The following is a 24,822-nucleotide window of genomic DNA, read 5'->3' as shown; positions in this document are numbered from 1 at the left end:
TTCTAGTGGGGAAGAGAGACCATTCACAAGCAAATAAACAAGCTCAGGTGCCGGTGTGGCCCTCTCTGGCATTGTGGCCCCCAGGGGATCTGGGTTCCAGAGCCCAGGGAATGATGAGGGCGCGTGGGTGGTGGTGAGCACTACTGTTCTTTCCAGGGAGTGGGGCTGCACTTTCCCGTGAAGAAAAAAGAGGCCTGCTTCCTCATCTTAGCTCCAGTAGCTTCACATTTCATGGTGGTTCTTTCCAGATTCAGCAAGCGCTGGGTGTTGCAATTAGTTTTTGAGAATGTTTTGAGTTCCCATTCTTTTTGCGTCTGGATAAAGATTTAAGTGCCCAGTTCGGAGAGGTGGCCTCTAGGTACCTCAGGCAAACCCCAACTGCCCTGACCGCAAATACATGTCCGTGTGAACCACAGGCTAACCTGTGCTGATGAGCCTGTTACCATTTTACTGGTCAGTCTACTTGAAGACAGAGACACTTAGGAAATTGTAAATGGGTGGCAACCACCAACAGTGATGGAGCTTGTCTTCTGTGCTCACTCAGGCCTCCCAGCTAGCCTACATGGCACTGTTTTTAGCACATCTGATATTGGAGAAGCTGTAGGCTAGAGATGCTCTGCCTTGTTCAGAGACACCCAGGAATTGGGGGACCAGCTGGGATTTGAACCCAGGTAGCTTCTCTCCAGAGGCTGTATCCTCAACTAGTATCATGTAGGTCTGCTTTCAATCATCTCTAAGGATGATGACTTCTGTCACGATCCTCTTTTCTGTGTGTTTCAGGTTTTGCTCATCTTTGCAAAGGAAGATAGTCAGAGTGATGGATTCTGGTGGGCCTGTGACAGAGCCGGTTACAGCTGCAATATTGCTCGGACACCAGAGTCAGCCCTGGAATGCTTTCTAGATAAACATCATGAGATTATTGTAATCGATCACAGACAGACTCGAAACTTCGATGCAGAAGCAGTGTGCAGGTACTGTAGTTATTTAATATATTAGCAAATGTCCTCCTAACAGCTTAAAATGAAATTCACACATACATGTCTTTAGTTCCAGCCCAAATGTCTCTAAAATATGTGTTGATGTTTCTAAGCAGTATATATAGATTTCTACAATGAAAGCTCTAGCTCCTCCTATGGCCTTTTCTATTTTTCCACATTTGCGTTCTGAAGAATTTAGAGGTATGAGCTGGGCTCCTCTGAAAACTTTAGGGCATTTTTTTCCCTTTGAGTATTGTTCATGTTGCACTAAAAAAAAAAAAAAAAAAAAAATGAGATTCACACAGTTCTTATTACACAGATATGGTTTGGATTTAAACCAGATATTTTAATCCTAATTATTCTGTCCCAAAATGAACATCAGAAATGTGTGAAATAGACCATTTCTGCCTGCCTGACAACAGATGGGTGGATTTTGCAGCAGTCGGGGAGGACAGGCAGCCACTTTTCAGCAGCAGAAGAATCTCCCAAGGATCCAAAGCCCCTGCTTGTTTACAGAAATGCTTGCACTCTGGGGAGGAAATGCTTGTCTGTTCATAAATAAATGCAGTCATCAGAGTTAGCTCTGGATGAACCCGTCCATTTGGCACAAATGGAATGCTTTGAAGCTCAATGGCAAGAGGTCACTAATTAAAGGCTGGACCAGGACAGACTCCAGTTACAAACAGAATGGGAATTGTCTTGAATATTAGCAAGTGAAATGAAAGGCAGGGAAAATGGCTTCTTAGACCTGTTGGTACCCTGACAAGAAATGAGTGCATTTAAGAAAAGTTTCTACTCATAGGCATCACCTTGGTATTCTTTGACCATTTTCAGTTTCCCAAAGAAGAAACTTTCTTAAGGAACCTGTCTTAAAATGTTTTACAGGTCTAAAATAATCCTATTTTCCTGCATAGAAACATTTGCCTGTTTAACTATATAATAAAGTATACCACAAAATATTTGGGTATTTTAGTATTAAGGGAAGAAAGTCATTCAGCCATGTCCAACTCTTTGTGACCCCATGGACTTTAGCTTGCCAGGCTCCTCAGTGCATGGAATCCTCCAGGCAAGAATACTGGAGTGGGTTGCCATTCTCTTCTGCAGAGAATCTTCCTGATTCAGGGATCAAACTCGGGTTTCCTGCATTGCAGGCAGATTCTCTACTGTTGAGTTACCAGGGAAGCCACCAGGGAAGAATTAAGAAATAGATATGTACATGTGTGGATATATAGGTATGTTGTATGTGTGTGTGTGTGTAAAATGATTGTCAGGCTAGAATTGAGTCTCTTATAACTAAATATATCTGCATTTCCCTCATTTCCACTTACAGTTACATGATTTTGTAGTGAAATAGCACAATCCTTTGTACATATATAGAATGATGTAAGACTGGCTTCAGCTATAAAAAGAAGAAATGGATAGGAAGAATTCTTTTAATTCAGACAAAGGCCAAATTTAGTAGATAAACTTTATAATCTTCCTTGGATATACAGGAAGGTGGTTTTGTTTCCTGTTGAGTGAACTTTTTGTCTTAGCTGCACAGAAAAACATTGAAGCATCTGTGCAGTTTGAAAGCCAGGTTACGTCTCTGTTGGTGCGTTTCCAGTTACTGCTCAAGTTGATGGAGAGATTCCTGAACGCTGGATTGTGAGCACATCCTACCTAAAATGAGAGGAGATGCATTCCCAGCAGATGTGCATTATTTGTTGTCGGCAGCAGTCCAGGGCCCCTGGCGTTTGAGCTGGACTGGACTTTAGCATGCTTCTTTGGACCTCGGCTTCACCGGTCCCCGGATCCCCCTTAGTCCTCTCGAGCAGAAAGAGGTCCAGGTCCCTTTGGCCACACCTGTTCCTTCTTTGGGGGAATGAGAGAGAAGAGATCAGTGGCAGGAAGGGACCCAAAACACAGAAGCCAGTCTCAAAAGAAGCTGAGTGAGCGTGAGCTCCATCCCAGTTACGTTCATAAATTGTTTCCTCTTGCCTAAGCCCACCCCTTAGAATGCAGCCCAGCAGTGTCCCCGGACACCTTGAGGGGGTGGAAGAGGCTGAAGGAAAGTGAGGAGTGCGCAGCAGTTCCTTGGAGACGAGAGCACACCTCTGAGACGCTGTCCATTTTTTTCATTAGCTGCTCCTGGTATTTCTTCTGAGAATTCAGTAGACGGCTCCTATGTAGGGGATAAGTGTAGTTTCATGTGACCAGTCCATGGTGGGGATAGGGGCTTCCCAGGTGGCGCTAGTGGTAAAGAACCTGCCTGCCAATGCAGGAGACGGAAGAGATGTGGTTTTGATCTCTGGGTCGGGAAGATCCCCTGGAGGAGGGCAGGGCAACCCACTCCAGTATTCTTGCCAGGAAAATTCCATGGACAAAGGAGCCTGGCAGGCTACAGTCCATGTGGTCGCAAAGTCGGACACGGCTGAAGCAGCATAGCACGCACGCACAGGATGTAATCTGCTGTCCACAGTGAGTTCAGGCCTCTCTTCAAAGGAGTCCATTCAAATACCATTTATCCGCAAGGGGACCTTTACTTCCCCAAAGACAGCAGCTAGTCAGTCTTGAGCCTTCTCCTCACATGGAGTGAGGTCTCAAGGAACAGACCATGGGAAGGTACATTTTTAGAGGAAGGTGAGGACATTTAGTCACAAGGGTGATGCAGTATGAACTGGCTGTTCCTAGGGGAGCACTGGTGCAAACACATTAAAATGAAGAGCAGAAATGCCAGGAGCTACAAAGAAAAAAATATAAACTGCTTCACAGATTCCTCAGGAGCAGCCTTGAGCCTTCACTTCTCAAGGCGGACGGTTCCCTTGTGAAGGATCTTGAAATAAGGAGAGGCCAGACCATGGAGATGGATCGAAACAAACATGCTTATTTGTATGAAGGTTCCAGTATGTGGCCCTTTATTAAGAATTCATCAGACTCATGACTCCTGACCAGAATAAACCAGAATCTAAACTGTAGCATAGCACAGTTCCAGGGAGATCCTTGGACGTCAAAATTCTTCTGTATTTTAACCCTGTTAAATTCCTAGGGAATAAACAAATGATAGACAGGTGGTCATGGTACGACAGACATCATTATAGTGACAGTTACTGCATTGATCGTTTCTTAGCCCTAGTTGATGACTCAGCTGTTTAAAGTATTTGAACAAAAATAACAGTACAACCAAAAAATTGGAGTGGTTCTTTGTACAATTTTTAAAAGACCTTCACCTGCACCTGTGTGTCCAGCTGCCGGCAATCCTTCTTTTAAGATCAACTTTCTGAACATTCTATTATTTTAAAAGAAAAACAGGTCCAAGTTAATTAGCTCCCCGAGTACAAACTGATAACTAGAGAATTGTCGGACTGCCAGTTTCCTTGCAGAGTGGAATTTCAATCAGAAAACATGGAATTTAAGTGGAATTTGCCAGTTTTTGAAGTGGAACATTGGCAGATCTGACCTACTGGAGAATTGCCCAGGAATTTCTTTTTAGATGTGGTGGTGGGGGTGGGGGGGGTGGTTTTTTTTTTTTTTTTTTTTTTTTTTTTTAGTAAAACAAAGATTGTCCTAATCCATAAGAGCATCTTCCTTTGTTGCCTTCCATGTGTTTTCAGACTCCTTCTTTAGAGGGATGTTTGATTTTCTTCCATTTTCCCTATGAAGTCCCGCAGTCAGTCAGTCAGCAGAGCAAGGCCACATCACCTGGTCTGACGTGGAGCTTTCTCGTTTCAGGTCAATCCGGGCCACGAACCCCTCGGAGCATGCGGTGATCCTCGCTGTGGTCTCACAAGCGTAAGCTCACCCCCAGCCCCCCGCTGGGAGCACTGCTGCTCCTCCTGAAACCTTCTCTGACGTAACTCGTTCTCGGAGCTAGCAGAGCCAGGGGGAGGTCTTTGGCCTCACACCAGCAGTCTTCGATCTTACTTGGGATTCTCCTTGTTTTGCAAGTTTCTGGAAATATGTAGGCCTTTCTCTTTATCCTCTCTAATTTCTATTACCACCTCAGGAAAAGAATGGTTACTCACTGTATGCTAGAAATGAGTAGAAAATCTCGGGAGGAGGAGGTCTGAAGAGAATGTTGTTCCAGCTTACCTTTTTTCTTTGAAGAAGAGAGATAGGGAAATGCTTGTTTTTTCACTTAAGAAAAACTGAATTATACCATGAGAACTGGCACTCAAGCCACTGCCCGAAAAGGAGTGTGCAGCCTCTGCTAGGACCGTTATATGGCTAGAAGCAGGACAAAAGGATGAATGCCAGTGCTAGAAGGGAAAAAGAGGGCTTGAGCTGCAGGTAGGAGATTGTGGAAGGAGAAACCCCTGTGATGCGCGTAGGACGTGGCCCGCACTTAGAATGAGAGACCGGGAAGGAGAAAAGCTGCGTGTACAGCCTACGTGATGAGACCCTTTGCCAGGATCAAAATGTGTCGTAGTCACTTAATGGCCATCACTAGCTTTGGAGAGCATAAGAAGACCTTAATTTGAGCCCAGGACTGACTGGACTTGGCCCCATTCTGATAGTTGGCACAGATTCTGCCCTGGAGAAGCTAGCAGGCCAGCAGCTCACAGTGTCAGTCTCCCTCAGACAGGCCCCACCCAAGGGGAGATTTAAAATATCCATTCCAGGGCCGGATTGGGACAGTAAGAAATCCTGGCTGCCAAGCCTTGCCCTAACCAAAGACTTCTCCCGACCTGCGACTCCTTGAGCGTCTTGTTAGGAGCTGTGTCTCTTCACTCTGACACCTAGCACAGGGTCTGAGCCAAGGAACGTAAAGAAACTGTCCCACCGCCCTCAGCACCTTGCCATGTTAGTGGTGACAGGATCTCAAGGGAAAGAGTGAGGGGACTAGCCTTCTTCAGCCTCCTTGCTTATATTTTATCTTCTGGGGCCTGTGAACAGGGTCTTAGAGCCTTGACATGGGTACCAGACCACATAGCGTTTCCCAAGCCTGGCTGATTCCATGGGTCCCAAAACAAAAACGTTCATTTTTTTCCTACTCATAGAGCAAAAATGTGTACTTAGTGGTTTGTTGTGTCTCATTATGATTTTTCACTTTTTACCCTATCTTTTAAATTTTTCATTTATGGAGGACGTTAATAATGCTTCCCAGGTGGCGGGTAGTGGTAAAGAACCCACCTGCCAATGCAGGAGACATAAGAAATGCAGGTTCAATCCCTGGATCAGGAAGATTCCCCTGGAGGAGGAAATGGCAGCCCACTACAGTATTCTTGGCTGGGAAATCCCATGGACAGAGGAGCCTGGTGGGCTACAGTCCATGGGGTCACAAAGAGTCGTACATGACTGAAGTGACTTGGCACACACAGTAATAAAATTAATGCCGCTTGTGCCACCCAGCTTATGAAGTAGGGCATTATTCATACCTTTGGAGCCCCTTTTGTGCCCCTACTTATTTATTGACCAGAGAGGGTAGAACCTTGAGTTCCTGAAGAGGGAGGGAGAAGAGCTTTTCCCTAGGTGGGATTCAGCCATAGGTGACGAGGCAGATATGCCCTGGAATTTCTGGGCAGACAGAGGTGTCTGCTTCTCCAGCCAATCCCTAGTGTCCCATTTTTCTTCCCCATTTCTACGGCGTGTGCTCCATGTTACTTGCGGGCTGTCTTGGGGACACCGTGTCTTATAAAGCTGGCAGCAGAGCTTCAGCATGACTCCCCGATCCGCTGGCCCCGTCCCCACCTTGTCCTCACACTGCAGCTCTGAGACCTGGAGGCAGGCTCAGTGGAGGAAGCCGTCCCATGAAATGAGAGCCAGCCAGCGGTTTTCATCTTCTTCCCTCTTGGCTCGCCTGATGACTCTCCCCTCCTGTTGGCCCTGGGGTGCTGCAGCCTCTAACACCAGTTGTCCTCCTGAGAGTTGGACCCAGCTCGGTCTAGGGGTGGGAGTCGTGCTTCCAGAATCTTCGGGGGTGTCAAAGGGCACAGTGGTCTGCGGGGCGAGCGTCGCACATACCTTGTCCCTTGATGCGCTGCTCCTGTGCATTTGCTCCGGCTCTGAGGGCGCATGTCCTGTGCGCCTGCGCTGCAGTTCTCACCCCCGCTGCTGGAGTTCCCACTTCTGTCTCTGCTCTTTTTGCATCCAAAGGCAGACGTGGGAGTCTGGCTTCCTGCAAGACAGGTGCCCGCTGCAGGCGTGTGCTGGCCAGGAAGCCGCTCTTGGAGCCAGCTCCCTGCTTCTTCCTCGCTCTCTCAGCACCTCAGTGTGAGGAACCCTGGTTGCATCTGTTGAGTGACTGCATTTTCTGCTCTGTTGCAGATCTGGCAACTATGAAGAGGCCTCTGTCCTCCCCCTTCTGCACGCAGGCTTCAACAGGGTACGTAAAGGACGAACTGGCACAGATGCAGCCGTGCCTCTTGGCACAGACTTTCAGCCCCAGGACTAGGAGGGAAGGCTGTTCTTGTGGTGGGTGACAAGCATCTGCTGGCCAGGCTCTTTCCCTTTTTCTCTCATAACTTCATTTATCTTAGCAATGGATATGTAATAGCTAAAAATCTGTCTTACTATATCAGGTCAGAATTCTGTAGTCCCAAAGCAATCCCACTTAAACCAGTTAGCATGTGTGTATGTGATTATCGGTAGTCCCCTAGATCGGTACACCGCGCTCCACGGCGATCAGGGCCCAGCCAGAGCTTACACCCCGGACACAGGCCCCTGATTCCAACAGCACCCAGGGAACTCCTCGTTGAAACCATACACGTCAGCAAAGAAGAATTCTGAGTGATGGCTCTGTGACTAACCCTGATATTCAATTTGAAGGTGAAGACTGCTTACTCAAGGAAACTTAACAAGCTCTAGAGGCTTACCAGTAGCTCAGGATAGGGGCAGTCTGAAGGTTTGCTTGGAGGTGAGGCCATGTGCATGCAGATGGAAGGCCACGTGATGGGGTCAGTTTCAGAGAGTAGAAAAGGGTGGAGAAAGAGCATCAGAATATGGCTGCTTAAAGGGAATATATTTCAGAAGATTAAGGTATTACAAATCCTTACAGAGAAATTGTGGAGGACCTCACTTTATACACAACTTGATTTTTTTTAATAACAAGCATCTATTTCTTCTATTAAAAAATAAAAGATTAGCCTCTGGAAAAAATAGAGTAGAGATCCACAGCTGACTTAGGCTGCTTGTGAGCTGCTGCTTTAAACCAAAAACAACAGCGAAGAAAAATTCTGTGACAACTACATGAATAACACTGATGCTCGACTAGAAGATTAAGACTGATTAAGGAGACTTACCACCAAACTAGATAACTACGTTTACCTGGTGTCTCGGTGTCCCATGATCAGGGTAACCTGAATCTCAGACAGATGGTGTGATGCATCCTTTTCCTTCAAAAACAGGAGACCACCAGAGCCTTGTGAATTATGAGAATTCCTTTGGGTGCTTTAAGCAATGGGTATTTCGCTCTCTAGGTTCAAAAAAACCTCTCCTAGGTTCAAAAAATTCTTCGTTGTCAATCCCAGAGAAGCAGAAATTGCCCTTGGGATGCCATTCTTTTGGGCTTCAGTGTGCTTCTGTGGGGAAGTAACAGTGCTATTAAAACATCGAAGGAAGTGCCGAGATTCGCGCGCGACAGGATCGATCGGTTCTGCTCAGCCCCGTCACTCACCCCTGACACCTGCCTCCTGTCCGTCGTCACATCCTCAAAGGCTGGCACTCGCTTCTGGATGCTCTTCTTGTGTGCTGCCCCATCTTAGTGAGACGGTGCTTCTGAGCTTCAGAATGGAGAGTTGCACAAGGAAAGTCGTCTGAGAAGTCTTGCTGTGGGAACGTCTTTACTTACTCATTTTCTGAGAAGTGACTCGTGTTCATAAATCTGCTGTGGAATGTGGACCACCTCTGCACCCCAGCCCATCCCTGTCCTTCACGTCTGAGGCAGGGCCTCTCAGAATATGAGCAGGGAGGTCCTCGCCATTACCCGGAGCAGGTTGGGAAAGGCACGACACCCCACGGGGTGTGGCGATGAGCCCCTGTTGCCGTGTGTGCTGTTGAGTGTCCTTTTGGAATTCAGCTTTTAGTTCACTGAGCCTGCTTCCAACCAGCTGGTGTGGAGACTGATGGTGTTTGGAGTGGTGCATCTTATCTGGATGGCTGAGATTGTGTGTCTACACAGAGAAAAGCTTAGGAGACACACCTGTCTGCTTTGGGTGCAAATGCTGCTGAGTAAATTTAGGAGGGATGATACAATTGCTCCTTTTTATTCTTTTTGTAACCTGTCTGCTGCTCTGGAAGGTTTTGTTTCTCTATCTAGATACAGCATTACTTTCTGCAGGCAGCCAAGGTGAATGAAGCCCTTTGTGAAAGCATGAAAAGCAGTAACCGTCAAGGGCCACCTATTCTTTAGTCCTGGGCCTGATCAAGGCCATTTGCCAGCCAGGTCAGGGTGCCCCCAAGTAGTTGGGGCTCTTTCCCAGAGGAGCACACCACACCTGCCAGGTTTCCCATCCTGAGTTACTATGGCACAAAATCGGCTGAGGCTGCTCCCCACGTGGTCTCCTTTTTTGGGCAAAATCTTGTCTCTGGCAACTTTCTACCCAAGCACCCTTCCAAATATGCCAGCTATTCTCCTTGCCTTCCGTGAAGTTGTTTCCCACCTCTGAGTTATTTTGCTGGTATTAAATCATCTGCTGAAACTCAGCTCTGTGTTACTAGATAATTGGCCAGTGCTTCAGTTGATGGGTCTTAAATGGGGATCCAGGAACACATCGTACCATCAAATATTCCACAGCAGCTCTGCTCGACGCCTGTGCAGCTATGTGTGAGCGAGTGGCCGACTGCATGGTGCTTGCTCTACTCTGAGCCTTCTAGAAAGAGCATCTTAGCAGAGGGCCATTATAGCTGGTTTTTGTATCAACCTTCATGTACTACTTTTTCTACTTAGAATGATGTTTACATGACATCATTCCAAGTAGAATCATTACAAGGTACATCATAACTAGTTCATTCAGTAGGTGTTCAGGGAGCCTGGGCCCTGAGAGGCAGTGTGCTCCGCGTGTCAAGGATACAGTGATCAGACAGTTCCTCCCTGCAGAGGTGTCTTATGGAGGGAGACGTGGGGAACGAAGACTTATTTTTTGTCAGACTCCATTCCAGGTGATTGACTTGATCCTCATCTACAGATGAGAGGTTTGGTATTTTCTCTATTTTTGTAGAAGAGGAAACAGACTCAAAATGACTAGCTTGCAGAGCTCATGCTCAAAACAAGTCAAGATGCAAATCTATGGTGTTTAACTGCCAACTCCACGCCTGGTCCACCAAAGTCATATTTCCCAAACTGTTTCAAGGAATGCTAGTGGTCCAAAGCTCTTACGAGCTGTCCATGACAGGAGGCTGCTGCGGTCAAGTAAGTGTGAAAAATCAGTGAAGACTCTGCTTCTCCTGCTCCTGTCCTGAGAACGTACACTGCATGTTGGCAGCATCACACCTGAGTGTGTGGAGAAATACTGTGCTAAAGACACATGCCTACATTTCTGGAAGCAGGGTCCAGGAATCTGTATTTTAACCAAACATCCACGTTATTCTTAGTGTGTTGAAGTTTGAGGACCACTGTTCTTGGTTCACTCAGTTTATTTCAGATCTTTGCATTAACTATAGTCTTAAAATTCCCAAAAGATTTTCCTACTGCCTTCAGTCTATGAAATACTCACTGAGTGTCAGTTACATGCAGACAAAGCACTCCAGTGTTTAGAAACTGTCACCTACCGGAAGGCTGATCTTTACCACACTGAAAGTTCTTAGGAGACCTAAAGGAAAATAAGAATCATAAAAAATTACTACTCGGCTATGAAATTGAAAATATAACATCATTTTATATTTTATATGTATAAGCATATATGTATAAAATATATCCACATACACAGAGATATAATAAAAGTCTAAGGTAAATAAATCAAAATTAATGATATCTCTAGCCTTATGGCACTATCAGTGATTTAGAGATTTTTCTTTATATTTTTCTACATTTTACACACTTTAAAATTAATGTTTTCAAAAAGAAATGTATCTGTTTATCTTATCCTTTTCAAGAACTTATTTTATTATGATCATTTTTTGTGCTTTATGAAGCATCATCTGACTCTGCTCAGAGCTCAGATACAGACTGACAAGTAATATCCAGTTGCCCAGAAGCTCAACCAAAACTTCACCATGTTTGACTTTGCTTTGCAAGTAGAAAGTATTTCCCCTCCATGTGTCTTCATGGTTCCCCTTCTGTTCTTAGCCTTTCCCAGCTTCTTCCTGGGACAGCGGGACCAGAGGCACAGGGAGAGTCGGGGGGCTTCGCCGGTGTTCCCCAGGGAGGTGCCATCCACACTATGTATGTGGAAGTGTGTGTGTGTGTGTGCACGCGCGCGTATGAAAGAGGCAGACACGGGGGAGGGAGGAGTGTGAGGCCCTCAAATGAGGAAAGCAGCAAAGACCACCTCTTCCCTCCAGCAGACATCACTCAGTGTACACAGAGTGAAGGCATCCAGGCTCAGGTTTCAGAAGACCTTCCTTAGGGCAGCAGCAGCCCAGATGCTTCAGTAATCAGCAAGGCTGGGGAGGTGTTCTAACTCGTGTGTGTTTATTTTCCTGTGAATGTTCATAATGAACTTCTCCCCATCTTTGGTGTAGTTAACTGTACAATATTATCTGCTTTCTTTCGTGTACATTTAAACAGGCATTTCAAACATCTGACAGCTGTTTTATTTCATCTCTTCTTCCTTACTAGTTGTCTTATATAACAAAGTTACCTGAGGTTGGAGACACAAGCCTTTTTTAACTGTTTAAGAAGTAATTGTATGCGTCTTATGTATTATCTTTGCTTCCCCCCCCCCCAGAGATTTATGGAGAACAGCAGCATAATCGCTTGCTACAATGAACTGATTCAAATAGAACATGGGGAAGTTCGCTCACAGTTCAAATTAAGGTATGTAGCAAAATAGAATGAACATGAGGTTAACCGTTCAGTAGCCAAGCTTGTATATCCTCAGGCTGAGGGTCACAGCAGAACCCCAGAGATTCTGAAGCTATTGAACAAGTGATGGTAGCTGCTAAAAGAGAGAATCTAAACTGGGAGCCCTTTGGCATAATGAAATAAATTGGAAGCATTTCTTCTTTTGACAGTATTTTCCACTATTTACTGTAGTTTAAAAATTATACCCTAGGAAAAGTACTGTTTAACTTCTGTAAAATCATATGGAGATTAAGAATAGCCTTTGAGGATTAGCACTTAGTACTCGCAACATTTATAAATTCCTACTTGGATTGGTATAGATAGGGGCAGACCCAGAGGTATATTTATTATGCTAACTACGGTAACTGCGACCTATTTGTGATAGCAGTTTCCTGAGACCTGCTTGTGGCCTCGGTATGCATGAGGTTTCTTCAAGAACGTTTTGAAGTCTCTGCCTGGTGCTCTAAGCTGCTCTGTGGTGCTCACTTCTGAGATAAATGGATTCTCTCGGTGTCTGCGTGGTAGGATGCTCTGCTTCTGGGGCTTCTTGAAACAGCCGAGTTCTAGCCCATGCCTGGTTTTGCTCAGGCTCTGCTCTGGCACACTCTCAGGACCCTGATTTCTTCAACCTGTCCCTATGAGCAGAGAGAGCAGGGGAAAGGAGACTGTTGGCAGCTTGCAGCCCCTCAGAGGCCAGTCTCAAGGGGCTGAGGATGCCAGAAGGGCCCAGGCTTCTCTCTGCAGCCCACTGAGGGTCACCTGGCTTTCAAGGTGTGCGTGCGTGCTGCGTTGCTTCAGTCATGTCTAACTCTGTGCAACCACATGGACTGTAGCCTGCCGGGCTTTCAGACTCAGTGAAAAATAAATAAGACAGCCTCTCTTTGAAATGCTTCTGTTTCTTACCTTGATTACTGAATTTGCTTTCAAAGGGAACAAAACCCTTTCTAAACTTAACTTTTCTGGGCCATCCTCTGTCCCTCGAAAGAAAAATGGATGGGCATGAACCCACAGAGACAGGCTCTTCTGCGGTTCACTCTGGTCAGGGAAGTCAACTGTTCGGTGGCTAGAGAGCTCTAAGAAGTAAAGTGTGGGGGTAAACAGTCCCTTTTGCAGTCTTAAACAATTGAGAATCTCAAACCAGTGGGAGTTCTTTGGTAAGGAAGATGAATCCCTTGGTTTCTTTGTATCCATATATTTATTAGCTTCAGGGAACTTCATAGAATTTCTTAGGGAAACCACATTGCCTTTACTACAACAATTTATGATTTTTAATCGTACTTAAATTGTTTTCATTCCTGGGGGTATCTTCTGTTTTTATGGAGAGTGAAAAAGACTTTGTACTTTTATTTTAGATGTTTTCACAATAAATAGGATTAGGAAAAGAGAGATTTCATTTTGGTTTAATTCTTCAACAGTGTATGATCTACCACAAAAGTGAACAGCAGATGCTGTATTGCTTTGATCAGTGATTCTTTCATTTTATTTTAAATGACTGCTTGAGTTTTCCTAGGCAGCATGAAGTATGATGGCACAGGTCGAGGTCAGAAGGTACCTCGTCCCGGGGAGTGGGGCGAAGGCAGGTCTGGCTATTTGAAATAAACATCTGCAGGCAGCACTGGAGCTAAAAGGAAAGGGCTTTAGGTTATCGTGCTGATGAAATCTGCTCAGAGCCAGGGGACTGAGAACTTCTCGAGGACTCACAGATTCAGAACTTGGTAAGGTTCTAAGCACCTAATCCTGTGCAAGTCCCATAACTTCTCACCCCTCAGTGACTGGAGCTGGTTTGCAGAGTTGGGCTCACTGTAAAGGTCATAGTGAAATGCCTTGGGTTCTTAGTCCAAATCTGCGTCACGCTGGTGAACGGACCTGGCCCAGCAGCTGCAGTCCCAGGAAGGTGGGTTTACTCAGAACCCTGACCCCCTCATCTTCTGCACCAGCTTCAGCTTAGCTGATAGGAAGCCTCCCTTCCCAGCCACAAGCAACCTGCCAGGGAGCAGCCCCTGCAGGGGGGGGAGGGAGGCAAGTTCTCTGCAAGAGAAGACAGAGGAGGAAGGACTAAGTGGTCAGGTCCTCCTGATGCTGTTTAGCTGGTTGAACCTCAGCTGTCTCCAGCTCCCTTCTTGTTTTTTGGAGAAGTAGCGGGGGAGTGTGTGGTTTGATTCTCCCTCCGCCTAGTAGATGGGAGAGACCGTGACCCTCCGTGGTCTCCAGCTCCTTAGGGTACTTCAGGACATCTCAACCATCTACCTGCACCCCAGGGGCTGACAGGCAACTCTGTGACTTGCTGTTGATAGGGGAAATGAGGCTCTGTGTTATACAATGCCAGAATAATTATAGTCTAATTATATAATACTTTCCCCTGCAATTCCACCCCCAGCTGCAGCTAAATATGTGACATTACTAGCATTCAGCAAGGACACGCTGTGCTGCATGGATAATACTGGATGTTGAAGGCAGACACTTCTGTCCAGTCTTCGTGGATGGTGACCATGTTTACTTAACCAAGAAAAAAGATCATGTAATCAAACATAAGATACCTAATCTAGAAATTCCATTATATGAGAATAACTTTTAAAGATAGAACAGAATCATACTTCTGTGTACATGTGGTGGATCGCTTTATTGAACAGAAGAATTCATGAAAGGGGAAATGGCTAGGGAGACAAGGGAGAACTGATGACCATTTATCATTTATGTTCATGTGCTTCTTTATCATGAAAAGAACTATGTTAACCAAAATATCAGTAGGATTTGGGTATTTATTGGGAGTTTAAGCTGATGTGCATGCTAAGTCACTTCAGTCATGTCCAACCCTATGGACTGTGAGTTTACACTAATGAAGGGTGAGCTATTGTTTCGTCATTAGGCAATCTGATACCCATCATCTAAGGCTTACGCCCGGATCAGTTTATTTTACTCCAAGTCTTAAGACAGTAGCAGTCCTCCATTTTAGAAAGAATCAACTCCTGATGCGCAAACCTCGGTATTCTGTAGAACACTACACCTCCCATTACCAGCCGATGTTTATAGAGCACTTTGTCCTCACATGGGCTCTGCGTCACAGCTGTGTGACGGGAGTAGAAACCGAGCTGTGATGGTTAAAGTACCCAGCCTGCGCTGCATCGCTGCCCAGGGGCGGTGCTAGCTGGCAGCGCGTCCATGACTCCCTCCCTGCCACTTCCACACTCGTGCTGGCCGTGAGTTTGTGTCCAGAACCTTCACCCTTCATGGCACCCACCTTGTGCAATCCATCCTACCCAGGTTCTACAGCCTCAGTGTGTGTGTCTCAGGGGGGTGTGCATGTTCTGTTGGAATAGATTCTAGAGTCCCTTTGTTAGGAACACAAGAGATCATGTAACCCAGCCACCCCAGCACAATTGTCAGAGGAAACACTGAGAGCCAGAGAGACTCTTGGCATGGTTGCGAGTCCCTGATATGGGGGTGGCAGTGCTGGAGCAGAGTCCAGGCACCCTGTGTTAAGTCAGACGCGCTCTGCACGCCGTCATAGCACTGTGTTCCCTGTAGACTTTCTACCTGTTGTTGTTCAGTCGCTCAGTCGTGTCAGACTCTCTGTGACCCCATGGACGGCAGCACGCAGGCGTCCCTGTCCTTCACCATCTCCCAGAGCTTGCTCAAACTCCTGTCCATTGAGTCGGTGATGCATCCAACCATCTCATCCTCTGTCGTCCCCTTCCTCTCCTGCCTTCCATCTTTCCCAGCATCAGGGTCTTTTCCCATGAGTTGGCTCTGCCTCAGGTGGCCAAAGTACTGGAGCTTCAGCTTCAGCATCAGTCCTTCCAATAAATAGTCAGGGTTGATTTCCTTTAGAACTGATTTGTTTGATCTCCTTGCAGTCCAAGGGACTTTCAAGAGTCTTCTCCAACATCACAATTTGAAAGCATCAGTTCTTCAGCCCTCAGCCTTCTTTATGTTCCATCCATATGCTCACATCCGTACATGACTACTGGAAAAATTATAGCTTTGACTATACAGATTTTTGCAGGCAAAGTAATGTTTCTGCTTTTTAATATGCTGTCTAGGTTTATCATAGCTTTGTGATATTTACCTTCTCCATGTGGACCTTCATGGACAACTAAGAAGATGAAGGGGAAATGGTTACATTACCAGCACTTCTTGGGTTTTCACAACAATATTCTGTTTCTCTGGAGCTTTTCTAATTTTTCAACTTCTCAACCTGAAGACTACAAAAATACATTTGCATTGCTGTGTTATATGGCTCGTAAGAACAGAAAAATTAAGCTAAATTTCTTCTACGTGAAGAATATTAATAATTAATGCAGGAAATTTAATTCTCAAACTCCAGGAACATGATTCAAAGTAATTACTTCATTTTGCTACAGGTTTATTTAAACAGAACCATCAGCCAAATTGAGTTAAAGCCTAGATCTACACATGGCAGTCCCGTACCATTCGTCGCCGCGGACAGTATTCTGCTGGTCCTGCCAACATACTTTCACTTTAACTATTGATAAAGATCTGCTTTGTTCCATTGGGCATGACACTCACCGGAGAGTGTATGCTTTGTAGTGAACATCCGATAGGTGCATTTTGGCAGCTGGAGCTAAGATCGTGTATGAAAGCAGCCTCTTGAATTGACAGAAACAATCATACTGGGAAGTCACTGTTTACATACTTAATTGAGCCTCACAGGTACTTTAAGAAAATGCTTGGGTGCAAGGGGAATGTGTCATCTGATCAGACGTGCTAGCACTTCATTATCCAGCTCCCAGAGCTGAGGGACTGGCCCACACAGACCATCTTTTCTGTGTGGGACTGCTGGAGACAGGGCTCGCTTTCCTTTGGTGCTGGGCTGGGTGCTGGACCCCAAGGCCTGAGCGCACTTGCGATGAGACTAGCTCTGCTTGCTTCATTGTAAGACGTGGTGCAGTAATGACTTTGGTAACGATTTTAAAGTCCTCCTTGACCCACTGGGAAAAAAAAAAATAATAATAATAAAAATTAAAAAAGAAAAAAAAAAAAAAAAAAGTCCTCCTTGACTCTTTTTCACGTTTTACATGATCATGTTTACAAACACTGCCTTGCTAACAGGCCAGTACACAACTCATATTCTGTCGGCTGTAGCCACTTACTTTATTTTTTGTTTTAATTGAAGTATAGCTACTGTACCACATGTTACAATATGTGCTGTGCTTATTCGCTCAGTCATGTCCAACTCTTTGTGACCCCACGGACTGTAGCCCACTGGGCTCCTTTGTCCATGGGGATTCTCCAGGCAAGAATACTGGAGTGAGTTGCCATGTCCTCCTCCAGGGGATCTTCCCAACCCAGGGGTCGAACCCAGGTCTCCTGCATTGCAGGCGGATTCTTTACCAGCTGAGCCACCAGGGAAGCCCAAGAATACTGGAGTGGGAAGCCTATCCCTTCTCCAGGGATCTTCCCGACTCAGGAATCGAACCAGGGTCTCCTGCATTGCAGGCAGATTCTTTACCAACTGAGCTACCAGGGAAGACCCTATGTTATAATATAGTGATTCATAATTTTGAAAGATTATGCTCCATTTATAGTTACTATAAAATATTATTATACAATATATCCCTACAGCTTATTTTATACCTAATAGTTTGTACCTCTTTCTCCCCTCTCCCTAATGGTAACCACTAGTTTGTACTCTATATCTGTGAATTTGCTTTTGTTATATTCACTGGTTTGTTGATGTTTTTGGTTCCACATATAAGTGATATCATAGTATTTGTCTTTCTGACTTATCTCACTTAGCATAACGCCCACCAAGTCCATCCATGTTGTACTGCAAATGGCAAAATTTTGTTCTTTTTGTGTCTGAGTAATATTCCATTGTGGAAAAGGCAATGGCACCCCCACTCCAGTACTCTTGCCTGGAAAATCCTATGGACAGAGGAGCCTGGTGGGCTGCAGTCCATGAGGTCACTAAGAGTCGGACACGACTGAGCGACTTCACTTTCACTTTTCACTTTCATGCATTGGAGAAGGAAATGGCAACCCACTCCAGTGTTCTTGCCTGGAGAATCCCAGGGACAGGGGAGCCTGGTGGGCTGCCATCTATGGGGTCGCACAGAGTCGGACACGACTGAAGTGACTTAGCAGCAGCAATATTCCATTGTGTATCTATACCACATCTTTATCCATTCATCTGTCAGTGGGTACTTACGTTGTTTCCATGTCCTGGTTATTGTGAATAATGCTGTTTACGAATATTGGGGCATATGTATGTTTTTTAATTAGTGTGTTTGTTTTTTATGGATGTATACCCAGGAGTGGAATTGCTGGGTCATATGATAGTTCTGTGTCATATGGTAGTCCTGTTTCCAGTTTTTTGAGAAACATAGCTTGGAACAATTTGAATAAGAAAACGCCTTACCCTATTGGGCATCTTGGTGGAGTGGGGTTTGTGTTCTCCTCCGCTCACCTCCATCACGATTGCTTACTGTAAGTACTTATTGAAGACTCCCACACTGGCGTCTTCATCTCTGCAGTGACAGGAACACCACCCGTCAATGGACTAAAATCCTTCATTTTCCACGAAGGTTGCCTTGCTACTGTTGAAAGCAGTTCTTGGCTTGATGTTTCAGATACACTCGTGAGAAAATATAGGTTATGATTAACTTTTCTTCCCACCAACAGCCTTTGAAGTCTTTAGAGAACAAAGAATTATTCTGAGATCTTGCAAATAATATTAAGTACTATGTCTTGAAATCTTATATTGTCCCAAGTACTTTGAGACATAGCTCACATAAACTGTCTATGTTGATTCTTAAAACAAAATTGAAAGAATCTGCCAGCAATGTAGGAGACCCAAGTTCAATACCTGGGTTGGGAAGATCCCCCGGAGAAGGGCATGGCAACCCACTCCAGTAGTCTTGCCTGGAGAATTCCATGGACAGAGGAGCCTGGTGGGCCACAGTCCCTGGGGTCACAAAGAATCAGACAACTAACACTTCAAGTGGTCAACTAACACTTCACTTCATTTTATAGATAAGGAAACTGGGAGCCAGCAAAGAGAAAACATTGCCCAGGGTCCCATAACTGGCAAAATACCAAACCAAGTTTCACCCAGTTTTTTTCTACTCTCTGCCTTGTAAACAGTTCAAAGTAGAATGGCAGTTAGATGCTCTATGAGAGAAAAATGAATAGTGTTTTAAGAGTTTGTTTTATGAGAAGAAACATCTGTCTAGTAAATTAACATTTTTTGTGGGGGTAAGGTGTAAGAAAGCCTTCACTGGACTTGTTTAAACAGCCAGCATGAATAAGGACACTCTAGAAACTAGGCACATTCTGCTTGAGTTAGATGGTAAGGAGCTTACTGTATTTGGAGTTGCTCTAGGTTGTAAGGTAGCTAGAATGTTACGTGAGAAATTGGAATGATTTTAAATATTCCAGATATGCAAGGAAGGTCATCAAGAATAGTGCCTACCTGGAGACCTGTAAAATGAACCGGGCAAGAGGAATTCTGCCCTCTTTGCCTTTCATCAGACGGTGGGTATAGTTGAAAGCAAAGTACCATAAAGGCTTCCTAAGTAAGGTCATCAAAGTAAGAAAAGAAAAAAAAAAGTTTCTATGTCTGTTGCAAAAGGCCAGAATACCTCAGATCCAATATGGGCTTAGTTAGGTTTTCCAAGCTGATGGGGACGGGACCTTTCCATGACAGTGCTGTGAATGGAACAGCAGAACGTCACTGGCACGGAGCACAGGCGCCTCTGAGACCAGCTTCGGCGTGTCTCTTTCCTTGTGTCAATGTGAAGGTTTCATCCAGCACACACAGTGGTCATTGCATGACCTGTGACAATTGGCTGGATAGCTTTCTTCTCTTTGTATGCTGTACGTAGAAGTACCTGCTATTGTTTGTTTATTTTGCTTGAAAGGGTAGGTTTCTTTTTTTTTTTCCTCCAAAACAGAATATCAAAAGTTACTTGGTTTTAATGAATCTGAGGAACTGTCTACTTTGATAAGTGAACAGATGAAATGCTCATGGTTTTCCCGCAGAACTAACATGAATCTTTTGCAACTTTCAGGGCCTGTAATTCAGTGTTTACAGCATTAGACCACTGTCACGAAGCCATAGAAATCACAAGCGATGACCACGTGATCCAGGTAGGGGGCACTTTTTATCTTTAGACATCAAAAGAGAGCCTTTCAAGTCTGAGCCACCCTCTTTTGAGCACTTTGCTGTAATTCTCACATTTCAGCACATTTTCTTTGGGGAAAGGAACATCAAAGTATGCAAAGAAAACTGATACTCTTCAGCTGAGAATTAGATACTCAGTAAGAATAAAAATTAGTTCAGATCAGAACCTGCGATTTCTCTGACAGAGATGGGATAAATTCTTTAGACTTTGTGGAAAGACATTGTTTATACCAAAGTATGTCAGAACTGTAAATACTTATAAATGCCTTGGGAACAGAATATTATCAGTGGTCCTCATTGGTTTGCCTACCGTTGGCATTCCAGTTATAAAGCACTCTTATATAATATAGGGGGTTCCCAGGTGGCGCTAGTGGTAAAGAATCTGCCTGCAATGCGGGATACCTGGGTTCGATCCCTGGGTTGTGAAGATCCCCTGGAGAAGGGCATGGCAACCCACTCCAGTATTCTCACCTGGAGAATTCCATGGACAGAAGAGCCTGGTGGGCTATAGTCCATAGGGTCCCAAAGAGTCAGACACGACTGAAGTGACTTGGCATGTATGCTTAGATAATATTAAAGTCGTCTTCCTAAGGAAATGTGTTTGGCAGACAAAACCTTGTTGAAATAAAGTTGTCGTATTATTTTTGGAAGGTAGGAAATCGCATGGACAGAGGCGTCTGGCAAGCTATAATAAATCCATGGGATCACACAGAGTCAGACACTGCAAGGCAGTTGCACTTAGAAAATATCCTGAAGTGCAGACTCTCCCCTGATGGGCCCTGGCCTGCCTGCCCTTGGTCTGCGCCGTGGCCCTGAGTGTGACAGCACCCGCTACCCTCGGGAGAGATGAAAGGCTGTGTCCAGCACAGCGCCCCACGACAGCCTCTCATGTGCTCTCCTGTGAAACAGCCCCCTGCCCACACAGACACCCTGCTCCCACATGGGGTCAGAGACAGCAGAAACCCACCGTGTGGGGCCCTGTCATCCACACGCTCGTGAAGTTATCGTATTTCCCTTCAGGAGCCCCATGAAAGAGACATACAGTAATACAGATGGGGAAACCAAGGCCAAGGAATTTCTCCAAGGAAAACCCCAGTAATAAATACTGGAACCAAAACATCTACCCATGTCTTTCTGACTCTGGAGCCTTCCCACCTGGTTCCCTGTTTGTCCACATTTTTGGAATTTGTTTCCTTGCTGTCCCATGACATGGGTCTAAAGGCTTCCTCATGATGCTGCCTGTTACCGGCCCACCTGCCCGCGGATCTGCCCTGAACCACAGAGAAATCAGACATGTTTCCATTATAGACTGGGCACAGATCCACTCCCACCTGGACGCGAACAGTCAGTTCTGTTCATGAAACACACTTGTTTTGCACCTCCCTCTTTTTTTCTTCCTTTACAAGAGAAAAGCAGAAGTTTCTTCATATATACTTGCATACCAAGGAGGTATCCAGGGAAAAGGAGTGAACTCACACCTCCAGCTTTTACAGGGAAGCCAGGTGGTGATTTTAGTGATGAGGAGAAGGGGCTGTCTGCTGTCTACCAGCTGTAATCTTGCAGACAGTCCAGACAGATGAGTCCTTCCTTCTCCAGTTAGCTCCTGGTGGTCAGGAAACCTGCATCTCTGGGAGAGGTGATAGGCTGGTGGTGTCACAAGCTATGAATCACCGCCAGCCTTTACCTGAAAGAGGAAGGATCAGGGGCTGGGGACGGTGGGTGCCTGGTTACCCCTTAATCCTTGTATTAAAAAGGAAACTGTATTGATTGCAGAGTTTCCCTTGGGGCACCCGCTCAGGCCCCTTCACAAGCCTACCGGCTTCCTAAATATAAAACTCAAGAACAAGGAGGAAGTTGAAGAGAGGATGTTATACATAAGGGGGAAGTTTAAAAGGCCTTTGTGCCATAGATTTTAAAAGGTGTCATCATGAGTGAGTTGCGTCACATATCTTCTTGTTCAATACCAGAGTCCTTCTCGGGGCAGCTCCGCTTCAGAGGCGTGTGTCTGTCAATGCAGGCGGCAGTAGCACTTGACATTCATAAATATTCTCTCTCTCCCTTTCCATCCATCGAAACTGTTCGCTTCAAAACACTTAAGTGGTGCTGACCATGTGCCAGACGCAGCACTTAGCATTTTGCACACGCTTGTTTATTTCTTAAAACAATTCTATGAAGCAGGTACTACTACTGTCCAGGCCATTTTACAGACGAGGAAACTGAGGTCCAGAGAAGATCAGTAAACTGCCCGTGGTGCTAGTGATGGACAGAGCCAGGATGTGAACTTGAGTGCCTTGGCTCCACAGTCCATGTCCTGGAGTACCTGTTGCATTGTGAGGTCGCCTGGCATGAATGAAGGGCTATGACTTCTACCTGTCTTTACAGCCTACTAGCCAAAGCAGAGTAAACACATAGGAAAATATGAGCATTTGGCCAACAAATAAGGAGAACAATACATTCTCAAGTATTATCCATTCCTCAGCTGTTTACTGAACGGTCCTGAATATCCAAAGACAAATCTGAAGTTACCTTTGCCCTTGAGGATTTTCATGTCTAGTTGGGGAGAGAGAAAGAAAAGAATTTAGATTCAGTGTAATAGGGCATCAGAAGCCTGCACAGGAGAGAGTGGGAGTCGTCGGAGAGGCACAGGCTCCAACTGTGTAGGGGCTTAAGGACAGCTTGCTGGAGGGGGTTGGAAATCGGGGTTGACATGACCAGGAGGCGGGGCAGAGCCTCTAGGCAGAGAGCAGGTGGGCAGAGTCCCGCAGGTTGGGAGACCAGCCCAGGCCTCCTAGCTGCAGGCAGGGCTGGGCCGGGGGACTGTGAGCCCGACCTGACGAGCAGGGGTCCTGCTGCCCGCCCAGGGAGGCCGGCGACCGCCACGTGCAAGTGATAGAAGGTCAGTGAAGACAGTGTCACTGCCCCTTCCTCTTCAGTGACCCCTGGAAGGCCCGAGAGCTGCCCCCCAGCCCCTCCTCCTTCCAGGGCGGACGGTGCTAGTAGAAGCCAGCTTCCCCAGGGAGCAGCTCCCCACGTGTCCCTGCATCACCGTGTTCCCTGCTGCTGTCATCCCCGTGGAGGGCAAAAGTGATGCCATGTGCAAGACCGTTTCTGAAGCAGCAGGTGGATGTCAGTTACTCCCAGAGAAATCCGTGACCTAGATGCAATGCGCTCACATTCTCCCCACGGTCCTGTTGCTTTACCCTCTGCTCAGCTGCTCATCTGGTGATTCTGAATCTTTGAGACAAAATGGGAGGCTGTGGACAGGAGCTGGGAGGCAGCCAAGGTGATAGCTCTAAATTCCAGGGCCCTGGACAGAATTTTGGAAAGAAGCTTCTGAATCTGCCCATCCCTGCATGTGCTCGGTGGGGACGATGCCTAAACCCTGCACTGTGCCCAGCTGCGAAAGGACTGCCTCCTGCCCAAGGTTTTTAACTGAATTTATGCTTCAGTTAGACCAGAAGTGGCCCCAAGGCATAGCATTGGTTAATAGACAGTGGCAATTATCTATTAATATTATCTAGACATGAGAGATCAAATTGCTTCCTTGTAGAAATGTGATTAATAGAAGCCACGACCTGTTGAGTGGAGTTCTAGTTAATTTTTTTTAAGATTTTTTTCTGATGTGGACCATTTTCAAGTGTTTATTGGATTTGTCACAATATTACTTCTGTTTTATGTTTTGGTTTTTTGGCTGCAAGGCATATGGGGTCTTAGCTCCCAGACCAGGGATCCCCTGCATTGGAAGGTGAAGTCTTAACCACTGGGTCAACAGGGACGTCCCTCTAGTTAATTTTTATGTGTTCTTTTTTTTTTTTTCTGAGTTGTTTCATTTTTCATGGGCAGTGGGTGATGAATAAGGCCCATTGGAAGCTGGCACTAGTAAATAAAGGTTTCTTGCTATTTTTACTGCTGAAGAATTTCTTCCAGTTTCCAGAGGGCCCGGGGTGCTGGGATGGCAGTTGAATGAGCACATTGCTGGTCAGGAGGGAGCCCACTCACTGGGGCTGGGGGACTCGTCTGGACCCATATCCGAGAACACTGGCCCAGGGCACATTTTCTGTGCCCTGACAAGTGTTCTGCAGGCACACGGCATCCTGTCCTGACCCATACCCACTTCCCATTCACAGTATGTCAACCCAGCCTTCGAAAGGATGATGGGCTACCACAAAGGTGAACTGCTGGGGAAAGAACTTGCCGAGCTGCCCAAAAGTGACAAGAACCGGGCGGACCTTCTCGACACCATCAACACCTGCATCAAGAAGGGCAAGGTGGGTGAAACCAAACCCATCCACAGACCCCGCCCAACTAATACACTATGTGACCTCTTTCACATGGGCTTCTTTAATAATATTACAGTTAAGTGAAAAATCTCTTATGTTTGTAAGATGAGTTCAAATCTGAGTTAATTTTGGATAGCAGGCAAATCTGGTGCTTTTCACGATGATGTAGGATCTGAAGATTTTCTACAAGGAAATTTCTTCCTCCATGTGATTATATCTCACCTGTGATGGCTGGAAATTCATACCTGTCTCAGAGCAGAGTTCCTCCCAGGGTTTAGTTTATCCAGAGTTTGAAGGACAAGGATTTAGTATCAGTATTTACGTGTTTCATAAGCCCACTTTTCAGTCATTTTTTTTTTCTAGTCTCTTTACTCATCACGGTTGAGTAGAGACATACAGCTCCCTCGTCCCTGCCTCGGCAGTCTGTCCGGCAGCCTTCTCTGCATCCCAGCAGATGAAGGCAGTGGTGTGGATGCAGTGGGCATCTCCCACAAGCCCTTC

At 45.8% G+C, this 24,822-nt stretch overlaps 1 protein-coding gene across 6 annotated transcripts in view; it reads left to right on the top strand.

Moving 5' to 3' along the window:
* PDE8B (phosphodiesterase 8B) overlaps positions 1-24,822 on the top strand; it is a 286,162-nt gene that overhangs the window by 191,792 nt on the left and 69,548 nt on the right. For all 6 annotated transcript variants that reach the window (XM_061158125.1, XM_061158124.1, XM_061158123.1 and 3 more), the window contains exons 3-8: positions 781-971; positions 4,689-4,748; positions 7,224-7,281; positions 11,783-11,871; positions 19,929-20,007; positions 24,169-24,309. In XM_061158125.1, the coding sequence (XP_061014108.1) occupies positions 781-971; positions 4,689-4,748; positions 7,224-7,281; positions 11,783-11,871; positions 19,929-20,007; positions 24,169-24,309 (618 nt within the window). The remainder of the gene's footprint in view (positions 1-780; positions 972-4,688; positions 4,749-7,223; positions 7,282-11,782; positions 11,872-19,928; positions 20,008-24,168; positions 24,310-24,822) is intronic.

Source organism: Dama dama, chromosome 12 (genome assembly GCF_033118175.1).
Source record: "Dama dama isolate Ldn47 chromosome 12, ASM3311817v1, whole genome shotgun sequence".
NCBI classification, from domain to species: Eukaryota; Metazoa; Chordata; class Mammalia; order Artiodactyla; family Cervidae; genus Dama; species Dama dama.
This window is presented reverse-complemented; position numbering and strand designations above follow the sequence as displayed.